General features: G+C 43.9%; 1 protein-coding gene across 1 annotated transcript in view; it reads right to left on the bottom strand.

Annotated features, from left to right (window-relative positions):
• HCRTR2 (hypocretin receptor 2) overlaps positions 1 to 12,110 on the bottom strand; it is a 66,135-nt gene extending 54,025 nt beyond the window's left edge. Inside the window, exon 1 of the mRNA XM_074947852.1 lies at positions 11,694 to 12,110. Coding sequence (XP_074803953.1) covers positions 11,694 to 11,919 — 226 coding nt within the window. The 5' untranslated portion in view covers positions 11,920 to 12,110. The remainder of the gene's footprint in view (positions 1 to 11,693) is intronic.
• Positions 12,111 to 12,633: the final 523 nt, after the last annotated feature.

The raw sequence follows: 12,633 nt of genomic DNA, 5'->3' as shown, positions 1-12,633 counted from the left end.
TTCAGTTTCATCTTTCCCTGTTATCATTAATGGACTGGCTGTTGCCTTCTGAGTATGAACTAGATTACCTGTGTATGCATAAAAACAATGAGGAGTCCGGTGGCACCTTAAAGACTAACAGATTTATTTGGGCATAAAAAACCCCACTTCTTCAGATGCATGGAGTGAAAATTACAGATACAGGTGTAAATATACTGGCAATGCCCCTCTGCCATGTACCCTTCTGCAATCAGTAATGGTAACATACAAAAGCCAGTAGGAGAACACTTCAATCTCCCTGGACATTCAATAACAGATTTAAAAGTAGCCATTCTTCAAAGACAAACTGCAGAGCTACAATGCATTTGCAAACTTAACAACATTAATTTGGGCTTGAATAGGGACTGGGAGTGGCTGGCTCACTACAAAAGCAATTTTCCCTTTCTTGGTATTGACACCTCCTCCTCAATTATTGGGAGTGGACCCATCCACCCTGCTGAATTGGCCTTGTCAGCTCTGGCTCTCCACTTGTAAGGTAACTCCCTTCTCTTCATGTGCCAGTATATTTATGCCTGTATCTGTATTATTCACTCCATGAACTCAATGAATTATTCACTCCATAACGTTAGTGCCCTCGTGGCCAAGATGGAGTCTGCTCTGCAGGCAGGTCTGGCCAAGAGACAGCGCGCGCAGGAATGCAGCAGGAAAAATTCCCTCCACCCTAGGGGCACCTGTTCCAAACCCCCAGAGTGAACACACACATCCACAGGAAAAGTACAATGGATATAATAAAGGGAGATATTTATTTACAGAGGGATGAGAGGAGAAAAAACAAGGGGAAGTATAGGGGGAGCAGTAGAACAAGGTTGCATCCAAACCAAGGCCCCGTGCAGCACAGTCTGAAAGTGCCCTCTTCTGCTGCTCTCTGCAAAGCCACACAGAGCAACAACCTCCCCACTTAACTAAGTAGGAGCCTCCCTCCCTATTCCCAGTGAAGAGTCACAAGCCCCAGTACTCACAGCCCCATGAACTCTGGGAGGCAGTTATACTGGGTCCAGCTCCGGCCTGTCCTTCTTGGGTGATTCCTCCCTGGCACAGTGCTCCTCCTGGCTCCTGTCCTGCAGTGTCCCTGACTGGCTACCCTGTCCTTCCCAGGCTTCAGGCAGGTTCTCTCTGCTTCACTTTCTGTCCAGGGCTTCCCGGCTGCAGCCCTTCTTTCCCCGGGCTCCCCAGCCACACCCCCAAGTTTCCAAGGAAAAAAGACTTAAAGGGGCCATGCTCTCTAAACCCCAAGGGATTACACATGCATCTGAAGAAGTGTGTGGGGGGGGTTACCCACGAAAGCTTATGCTGAAATAAATCTGTTAGTCCAGTGGTTCTCAAACTTTTGTACTGATGACCCCTTTCACATAGCAAGCCTCTGAGTGTGACCCCACTTATAAATTAAAAGCACTTTTTAATATATTTAACACCATTATAAATGCTGGAGCCAAAGCCAAGTTTAGGGTGGAGGCTGACAACTTGCAACCCCCCATGTAATAACTTTGCAATCGCCTGAGGGGTCCCAACCCCCAGTTTGAGAACCCGTGTTAGTCTTTAAGGTGCCACCAGACTCCTCGTTGTTTTTGTGGATATAGACTAAACACGGCTACCCCTCTGAAACTTGTGTATGCATAGGAAATTTAATGTTAACTTCAAAGTGGTGGGTCAGTGGGTGCTCAACGTAGAAGAATCCTCACTCACATGCTATGCTCAAAACAGTTGACCACCTGCTTCAGCTATAAAAGTGAAACCTAAGGTCTGATCTTGCATCTCTAGTCTGCTGAACTCTAAAAAGGGAAAGATTCAGACTGTAGGACTAGAATCTCCATGTAGTTACCCTGGAAAATGCAAGGAAAGACTAACAGACTCTACATCTAAGCTGCATTTGAATTCTAACCTTTTGGGATGATTCCAGAGAGACTTTTGTAAGCCAGCAGACACATCCATCACTGCTACAAATCTGCTACAAGCACCTTGCAAGCATTTGTAATGTATATAATATTTTAATCATTCAATAATGCTCTTCTTTTCTTAATAAATCTTTAGTTAATTTACTGTCAGGATTGGCTGACAGCATGATATTTGGGTAAGATCTGAAGTACATATTGACCGGGGGGGGGGGGGGGGGGGTTTAAGTGTCTGATCCTTTGGGATCACTAGAACCTCACATATGATGAACTGGGTTTTCAGTAAACTCCTCACTATATTAGATCAATGTGTCTGGATGAGAACCAAGGGCTGGAATGCCTAAATGGAGCTGTGTTTGGCTTCTTGTTAACCAGTGTGCTGCTATAGAAACTCTTTTGTTACTGGCTTGTTACTGACCCTAATTATAGAATAAACCACTTGTTTGGGGTGATTGTCTGCCCTGAGGTGGCTCTCTCAGTGTGGTCCATTCCAAGCACCTGGTCACATAGCCCTTACTTTTCAAATTGGATTTTTGATGTGTGATGGATACTGCATCTGCCATTTGCTAAAAGAACATTTAGTTCCATCTCCCACACATACCAAAAAGCAATTCATCCCAAATGCAAAACCCTGATGGTGACATCACATTCTTTTGCATCAACAGTTTTGACACACCTTAATATAACATAGTGGATTCATTTGGAAAGTGATTCAGCTTTGACATTGTTGAAGTCACTATTGAGGTTTTGAGTGAAAGTCCTAACTCACTCACTCTCTCTGTCTCACACACACAACCATTCCTCCTGGTGTCCTTTCCAAATATCACTAACAACCTGGTAAGCCTAATGAGACTCATCCATTTGCTGCAGGAAGAAGGGTTTAGGGTGAAATGGCATGGGGGAAGTTGACTGGGGGGCATAAATATAGGTACTTCCCGTTCAGGAGACTGAGCCCTTCTCTGCATCCAACAGCCAGGGCCAGCGGTGAACAACAATGACAATGACAACTTCTGCTAAAAGTATTCCCAAGTATTGTCAACATTTAATACCTTGACCCAATTTTGTTCTCCACCACTGTAAGATGCAACAATTATTACAAAGTGCCCTGAATCTTCTCCTCTACTGGAAATCTTGTCTGACCATACTACCCCTGTATGACTGTGTGTCCCTTTGTAATGCCTACACCACATATTGAGGGTTTATGAGTCTGCTCCTTTAGCTCAAATACTAGAAAATCATGTTTTAAATGGAGACCCAAGTTTCATTCTCCTGCAGTCTGTAATTCGTAAAGATGCATCTTGTATATGGATGTGTCACATAAAGCTGAGGCAATGATTATCTAAATACTGTTAAAGCATCTCCACCTGGAGAGCCAACCAAGAGCTTATTGCCTGTAAACAGCAAACAGTTCTGGTGTGTGAGGTTCCTGTTACACTAAACGCAGAGAAAGCATAAAGCAGCAAACCACATCAGCAGGAGCAGACACTCATGGTACAAGGGTAGAAGATGGCTGGACAGTGGGAATCCCATCATGCATCCCTTGCATGCCCTGTAAAATAGCAAGGAGCAACAACCCCACACTGGTACCAACATAAGCTGCACTCTTATGTGCAGAAAGGGGCAATGCTATTTTTGACACCGGTTTCAGAGAAAAACATCCTGCAATACAATGCATAGGATTCGGCCATGATCAGCTCTCCCTTTCAGAAGGCTATGGACACCTTTTCTAGAAAGCATGTGAAAGTGCAGAAGAATCATGTATCACACACAACACTCCTAGTCCCTTATTGCTCACGATCAGGGTAGACGATACTTAGTCTTCGAGAAGGGTTATATATAATTTTTGCTCTATCTGCCAACTTAACAATGAGCAACAGATGAGGAAACCAGACTTCAGATACTGCTAAGTAAGTTTAATGCAAACTTTTTGGCTAAAGAATCATTGTTCACATCAATATGACTGCAGAATCATCAATAATTAGCACATGATAAACATATGGTATTAGAAACCAATTAACAGCCATACCAGTCAATTAAAATTCAGAGCCAAATTCTGCCTTTGGATTTATCCATGCAACCCAAGCTAGATAAATCTACATAGGATGGTATATCACAATGACACTAAACAATGGTGACATACAAATCCCTGCAAAGCAGACCTGAAAAAAGAAGTCACATGCAAAATGTAAGAAGAGTCAAAGATAAACTACTGCTCCACTGCTCCCCAATACTGCTTCTGTCAAGTAAATGAAAATCCAGACAGACATGCCTCAAAGTGAATTGATCCTCAGAGCCTAATTGGGTCTCTGGCATTCATGTTGCATCTATGCTCATTTAGAAATATATAATAAATTAGTCTTAATAAATTATCAGTTGATCTAACTGTAAAAGTAAAATGGAGTGTAAACTACTGAAGAACAATTAATCAAGACACAGATGCCCTAGGGAGCATGTATAAGTTATTACAATCCCTGAGAAATAATCAAATTGGTAGTGATGGTGAAACATGAATTTAATTATGTCTCTGATCTGAACTACAGTAGCAGAAGATAGGGAATAATCATAGTATCAGTCAATGAACGAAGAATGCAAGGCCTTACAACTTAGAAGAAAAATATGGGGAAAAAAGTTAAGTTATTTGAATCACAAACTTGTTGGCCTTCAAAATGTAACCCCACATGGAGTTTGCCAGCTTCTGGAATTCTGGACTGAGCCTCTAGGGGCCCCTACCCTATGAATTATGATAATAATGGCTACCAGAGTCCTCTGACATTTCCCAGCCCACTTGGTGTAACAGATGGCAACAAAATGGAATAGAAACTACTGCTGAGGCCAATAGGGAGGCTACTGCATGGGTTGATATGGACAACCAGTATACTGGCCCAGTGATGAACCAGGGCTTTTCAGCCCCCCAGGGTATGTCTACAGTGCATCTGGGAGCGAGCCTCCCAGCCTGGGGCCATGGATTTGTGTTAGCAGGGCTCACGCTAGTGCACTAGAAATAGCAGTGTGGATGTTGCTTTGTTGTTGCAGCTCCAGAAAGCTTGAGAGCCTGAGTTCCAGCCAAAGCCCCTGTGTCTACACAGCTATTTCCAGTGCACTAGCATGAGCCCTGTGAGCACAAGTCTGTCTACCCAGGCTGGGAGGCTCACTTCCAGATGCAGTGCAGACATACCCCTAGGGGGAGGGGCCAGCCTGACTGAAAGAGAAAGAGGCTCATTTTAGAGTTTTGAATTTGAGAGCTGAGAGAGAAGCAGAACATCTCAGGGAGCCTCTGATTAACTCCCCTTCCCACAAAGGGAGTCTTTGAACTGCGGTGGGATCTGGTGCATCAGGCAGTTCCAGCCCTGAGACCACCAGTGTTCAGAGAGGCAGAGAACTGACCAGGCAAGGACTACCAAGAGCCAGCTGAAATTTGCACAGGACTCCAGACCATGGAGCCAGGAGAGGACCCTGCCTCACCCAGGGGAAACCCACTGTACGAGGTTTTGTTTAAGCCAGCCAGCATTTGCAGTGCTCCCGCACTCATCTCCAGCCTGGCAAAGGGGTAGGGAGGGAGCTGGGGAAGAGCTGTGATTGAACAGAGGTGGGAAATTTGTTGATGTTTTAGTACTTAGTTAACCATAACCCTTTCCTTCCTCGGATCCTATTTTCCTGCTCCCAATAAAAATCTTCCTTTGTAATATTGTTGGTTTTGGGTGTGTCATTTCTTTGATGGGATTTGTGTTAATGTATTTTTATCGTTTCATATGTACTGGTTTAATATTCCTTGCCATCAATGGTAGCATTATTCATTTCCCCAGTGGGTAGCACCCCTTGTGTCTCGGGCACAGCAAAGAGTCACCTTGCATGGAGCCACCAAGTATCTCAAAAAAGAGCCAGGGACTGGGTTGTGGGTGGTGATGTGTAGTGGTTGAAGCAGGCATCAGGCAGCCAGAGATTGGAGCCCAGGGGCAGAGTTGGAGTCAGGAGGTGGAGTTTAGGATCAGTGCCAGAGTCAGAGGTCAGGAATCAGAGCTGAGAGTAAGAACCGGGTCACTGGGAGTGAGACAAGACAGGTGCAGGGCTGGGGCCAAGGCTGGAACAAAGTGGGAAACTGCTTCGAGCAGCTGCTGTACTGCCACTACTGCTGGCTTCAGAGCGGGTCTTCCGACTCTTCCGGCCAATCCGGTGGTGTAGCCAATTAGGCAGCCTACTACAGGCTAGCTGCACTTGACAGTTTTCCCAGAGACTGGCTCTGCTGCAGGCTCCGATTCCTGACACATCCATGGGAGGAGAAGGGAGAAGCAACTCCAAGTAGCAAGCACCAGGGAGGGGACTCATGCCACACTGGGGGGAGGGGGGTGGGCTACAGAAATACAACACCACAGCATGACCAGAATGTCCTTCGCAGATGATCTGCTCAATTTAAACATATCATACAGAAGATGAACTTTTTAAACTCAATGGCAGGGAACAGTCTAGCTGTAGCAGTGATCAGTACCCATGGAAATTTGGCGTAGGAGTTAAAAACAGTCCTATAGCATTATAAATCCACTACCTTCTCCTCCAAATTTCCCTCAAGACCCACTTCACACTGCAGCACTACAAAAAAACCTGGTAGTTAATGATGGCTAGATTGAGGGGCAAAAGGGGACATCTGCAACTAATTCTTCATTATAAAAATTATAAAATGCAGACGCATAAACAAATTGTATGTTTGATTGTATTGCCCTTCCCCCTCCATTTTCATGTTACTTGTCTTTTTAGGACCAGGGCTGAACTTTCATGTGTGTTTGTACAGCACCTAGCACTGTGGGTCCCTGATCTTGGTTGGGTCCTCTGAGCACAACTGCAATATAAATAACAGTTCTAGAGCTGTCTGAAATGTGCTTCATAGTAGGATACCCTTTGTATTCATGTTGCCACTCTGGCTCTAGTAAATAAATCCATTGATTCATGTCTGAATATCAGTGACTGATAGAATATTCTAAAACCTTCATGATCCATCACTAACTTTGAGCACTCAGCAGCTGATCCAGTGATCTGCTGCACACCATCCACCCATTTCATCACTGCTCATCCCCTACTATGATGACCCTCCATTTCTTCTATAGTAATTTTCTCAAGGGCATTTCCATCTCTGCACTTAGCATAGCCAAAGTACATAAGTTTATGTCTGCCGATTTCCAGCATCAGGGTCTGCTTCTCTCCAACAATATTTCTAACATAGGTACTTGTCTTTTTTTCTATTCAGGAGATACGCAGGAGTCTTTGCCAGCACCGCATCTCAAAAGCTTTAATTCAAACTGCGGGTCTAGCTATGGCTAAATACATCAAATCCCAAGCTTATGGGCGAGATTTTGATCTCACGTGCACCAAGGTAACTCCCCTGAAGCCCAAAGAGTTAAATCAATGTAAAAGTAGTTTAGGTGAGAGGGCAATCAGATCTTAGGAGTCTTCCAAGCTGCTCATTCTTTGCCACTCCTATCTCCATGGCTAACACCATGACCAAAAAGTTCAACTGAAATTTTATTGGGTTTCTATTCAGGTTAAGAGGATTGTTAAAGAAACAGAAAAGAACATGAATGCATTATTGGCATACCTTCAAATGGTGTAATTTGGTGGTAGCTCCATCGAAGACAAGGGAACTATGCCAACATGCACCAGCTAAGGACCGGGCCAAATATATGTAGCTGCAGGTCACATATGACAGCCTAACTTTCATGGATACGTTTTTTTCTCTACAATCCCTAATACACAACAAGTTCTTTAGAGAGAAAAATGTAATATAATTAAAGCACTAAAATAATTGTGTTAAATTACAAGGAAAACAGCTTTGCAAATTAGCTTTATTTAAGATGGAAAATTCAGTTAGGAGATTCACCAAATCTCAGGCTTCACTGGGCATTCCTAATTCAGATACTCTTAGGCCTTCAGATCCAGCCACCCTTAAGTCTGTATATTACTTTTCAAACTTTCTAACACTTCCTGGTTATTAATCTGGGTCTCACACATCTTTCCAGCACCCTCGCCAGAGATCCAGTGTCTTCAGTTGTTGCTGCAATTCTCCAATTCCCACTACAAAACATTTCTGTCAATGACGACATCTTATGTCCTTATGCAATGGGCCAAGAGACACTAATGCTAAGATGAGGAAAAACAATTTGAAATGCCAGAAGGCCAAGCTACTTATGCAGAAGTTTGCTTACCACTGGCAGCTACAATACAGGATGAATATAGAACAGGGGTTCTCAAACTGGGGGTCGGGACCCCTCGGGGGTTGCGAGATTATTACATGGAGGGGGTCGCAAGCTGTCCGTCTCCACCCCAAACACCGCTTTGCATCCAGCATTTCTAATGGTATTAAATATATTAAAAGGTGTTTTTAAATTTATAAGAGGGGTTGCACTCGGAGGCTTGTGAAAGGGGTCACCAGTACAAAAGTTTGAGAACTACTGATATAGGACATCATTTTAATGATGAATGCAGGAACATCTTAGTGGGCTTTTTTAGTGGATACCACATGTGAGGGGATGAAGCTATTGGGAAATGCACTGGATCCATAAAAGGATTTTATAAAGTGGACTACAGAATGAAAAAAAAGTAAATTATCCATGATGGAATTTCCCATAATTAGAATGGAAGTTACTTAAAATTTACCATGTTATGTGAATTACCAGTGAGAAATTACACAAAGGGACCTAGAAAATTTGAAACCATGAGGAGAAATTAAAAGAAGATTAAGTATGGAAATTCTCTCCCTTGTTACACTACCTCTAATATATTTGTAACAATACAAAAGCCTTTCAGATTCTGGATTCCTATGCCTAGCACTATGTTTTGCGTCCATAAATTTTTTCCTACAACTCTTAATTATGCAGTCTTGTTTGGGTGGCTTCCTCCCCTTTCCAGTCTCACTACACTAGCCACTTCTTGTTTCTGGCAGTCCTCCTTTCTTCTCTTCCCCCACTCCCCACCTGAGAAGTTGTGCCTTTATTGCAGTATGTTTAGAGTGTTCTGCCTTTTTCCACAGTCAAGATTTGAATAATTCCTCCCATTTCATTCTGTTCAATAGATATTTTAAGTGCTTTTTTTGAAATCTAATCCCTTTGTAGTGCTAGCTTTTATTAACCCCTTTGTTACTCTGTTAAATTCAAGTAGCTTGTGAACACTCCTTATCGTGCTTCTATTTGCCTCACATTTTCAATCAGTTCCTCCTGATCAGTAGCAAGTCAGTCCAAGATGATTTGTCTTGCGGCTGCATTTTTTAGCTCATGGATTATAACCCTTTCCTGTGTGTAACTCAGGATACTTGCTGATGGTGTATGTTTGGTTGTAACCAACACCCAACAGACATCTGGGTATTTTAATTCCCCCCAGGAGTCCAGTATCCTGTGGTTTCAAGTACTTGGAGAATCGGTCCCTGAATGCATCCTTAATTCTCCTCCAATTGTGTGGCATGATTTACTTGTCCTAGCATTTAAGCCCTGGACATAACTGCTGGAACATTTCTTTATAAACCTATGCTTACATTAGATTCTAAAGAGTTATATATATTTTTCCTTGATATTACTCAATTATTTCTCCTGAGAGCTACCCTTTGGCTGGTACTTTTAGTTTCCAAGGATGTTGGCTCCTCATAAATCCCTTCACATTCTCTCTCTTCAGTCACTACCCGCTCCCCCTAAGCCTCCTCATGCTCCCCAGCTTCTTCTCCTTATTTTAAAGGCAACTTCCTTCTCCCCCATCATTCTTCTCTCCCCTCTATCTTCAAATCTGCTACCTATGCACAAGCTCCTCTTCCTCCATCCTTCCTATCCGCCCCCCCCCCCAAGTTTCCTCTGCCTTTACTGTCCAACCACTTTCGCTGTTCTCTCTACCTCCAGACTCCTGCCTGTCCTTACTGTCTGCTCCTTCCACACCATGGCTCTGCACTTCTCCTACCATCCTCCACCTCAAATTTATCAGCTTGTGCTACCTCTTCCCCCAACCTCCTCATTTCCCAGGCTCTTTACTCTCCTCTTGACACATCCAAGTCTTTGAATCTCACTTTAGTACCTTTCCACAAAGCTTCCTGCCCTACCCACTGCTCCACAATACCCATCTGTCTCAAACACCTTACACTGTCCTCCTCCCAATTGCTCTGCAAAACCTCCCTCCCTCCCCCTGAATATTCCCTCTACTTCCAAATCTCCAATCTCTCCTCTTTCCCAACCCCATATTATCTCAAACCTCTCACCAAACTCTGCCCGACCTCCATATCCTTCAGTCAACCTTCCCCTCTTTCCGCACTTCACTTTTCCAGTCTCTTTTCCCAAACTCCTCCTCATTCTCTCATATCCACTTCTCTCCTCAAACCCCTCTTCTCCCCTCCCTACCTCAAAACCTCTTCTGATTCCCATACCTCCCCCTCTTTCCACATCCCTTTGATCACCTCCTCCCAAAGGCCATTCTCTCCCCTAGTTATTCCACTCCCAAATCCTCACCATTTTTCCTCCCTCCCCAGATTCCCGTCTTTACTCTTTTAAGGTCCCAATAACTCTGTGCCCTAAGGTTTCACTAAAACTTTTGTTTGCGATGTTGCTTTGCTCCATCCCCTGCTTCACATCCTCCTTGCCTCCCCCAGTCACTCTGACATTCTCTCCCTCAGTTGGTCTACTATAGTACCTCCAACCTCCCCCTTTTTTCTGCCTTACCTTCCTACTCCTCTAGATCCCTATATCTTCCCCCTCTTTCTCTGCCTTCCCCTGCCCCGCAGTTCACCTCCCAGAAATTACCCATGGTACCTGCCTCCAAGTCCCCCCCTGAACAGCACCCTCTTCACTTTTTTCCTGATAGGGGTCTGCTCAGCAATTCTGCAAGAAGCTGCAGCCACTGTTCTTTGCTTCCTGCTGTGCTACCTCCCTCCTCCTTCACAGATGAAGGAAATATGGGTGGGGGATGTGTGGAGAGACAGATATTTCTGTCTCCTCTCCCTCCTGGACTGAAAGTTGGGAGTGCCCTATTCTCCATAGTTACACCCTTGGATCCTAGCATTCATTCTATGCATAGAAATTGATTCAACCTGCAGATATGAGACCAGGTTCTCAATCTGTTTTCCACATTTATCAGTGCCAAGAGTAGCTCCTGTCAGGTGAGTAATGACCGCCTATGCATTTAAATGCGAAAGTTAAACTCTGCCAACTCGGTTGAGAATATCTGAATGAAAAAAGCATGACGACCAGGCAGAGAAGTGCTGTCGAAGAGCAGCTGTCAGCACTGTATGAGGGAAAACATCTGTCTGTAAAGATTTGAATGGGGCTGGAGAATTTCAGCACCTCTGACAGCTGGACAGAGATTAGAGAATTAACATTTCATTGACACAACCTTCCTAGCTTGGATAGCCCCTTACTTAGGGATTCTAATTACAACTGCAACTAATTGTTAGTAAACAGTTAAAACTGGATGTCTTAATGTTGCTCTCTAAATTAAAACACTCAAAAGCTGCTTTTAGCAGTCTCAAAAAGATTATAGCACATGATGCTACCAGCCTGTTAAATACCACAATCATGACAAATGACATGAAGAGTTAGCAATTGTCATTTCAAAATATACTGTCAGGTACAAACACATTCATCTCATCTGTTTGTCTAAATCTAACTTTCACTCTCAGATGCAAAAAACAATGTTCCCAAATGCCACCACTACACTGCTGTTCTTTATTCACAGTTTAAGCAGTTTGAAAAACAATCCAAACAGGTTATATTACAACTCTTCTGGGGAGGAATGTAGAGCAATACTCACCCAGGATGTTTCCAATGAGAGCCACAATGAATACAACAATATACCCTGCAATCAGGACCCATTCATATTCTTTGGGATGTAAATATTCCCTCCAAAGGTATCGCAGAAATTCCTCATCATCGTAGTCAACAGAGGGGATTGAAAAAGGCTCCCGAGTATCATTCAGTTCTGGAACAGAAGACCAGTTCCTACAAGAAGGGGGATCATCCAGTTTGGTCTCAGACATCACTGGTTGTAGCTTGGGTCTGGATCAAAACCTCTCAGTACTTCAAGCTTCTGTGAAGCCCATCCATTTACACTGGTGATGTGTAATGAAAAGGAGAAAAAGAATGAAAAAAGTTAGAGCCAATGATGACCAAGCTTTTTACTCTGCAACTTCTCCTACTACCTTTGCAGCCCTTCCCAGCAAAGATGCACATACAGCAGCTCTGGGAGAGGGAATGAGGACTTGGCATCAGAGGCTGCAGTGACACAGGAGCCGGCACAGCATATGCTTACAAATGCATCATTCTGGCACAGAATCTGCAATACACAGTAAATCCTTGGGGGGAGAAGGAGAAGTGGGCAGTTTGCTTCCAAATGTGAGTGTATGTGTGATCCAACCTGTAAGCAAGCGTGCACTTGCCTCACTGCCCGTATATACAAGTGTGCTCATGCAATGTGTGTCTCACATTTAGGAATCCTTAGACATACATTTACACCTGTCCCTGATGCTCCAAAACTGCCCTCCCTAGCTCCACAGACCTTTCCCTATGCTACTGTCCCTCCTCTCATGCCCCTTTCTTCCCAAGTTTCCCTAGCAGTCTGCTCTCTGTACACCCACCATGTCTCCCCTGTCCTGTTCCAGCTTTAAACATCACTAAAACTTCAATTTTGGAGAAAAAAAGAGCAGCAGCAGATGAGAGATAGAATGGGGGGGAGCTATTGAAATCAGTGGCTG

The sequence above is a fragment of the Natator depressus genome, chromosome 3 (assembly GCF_965152275.1).
Source record: "Natator depressus isolate rNatDep1 chromosome 3, rNatDep2.hap1, whole genome shotgun sequence".
Classification (NCBI taxonomy): domain Eukaryota; kingdom Metazoa; phylum Chordata; order Testudines; family Cheloniidae; genus Natator; species Natator depressus.
Note: the sequence above shows the minus strand (reverse complement) of the source record. Positions and strands in the feature narration are given on the sequence as shown.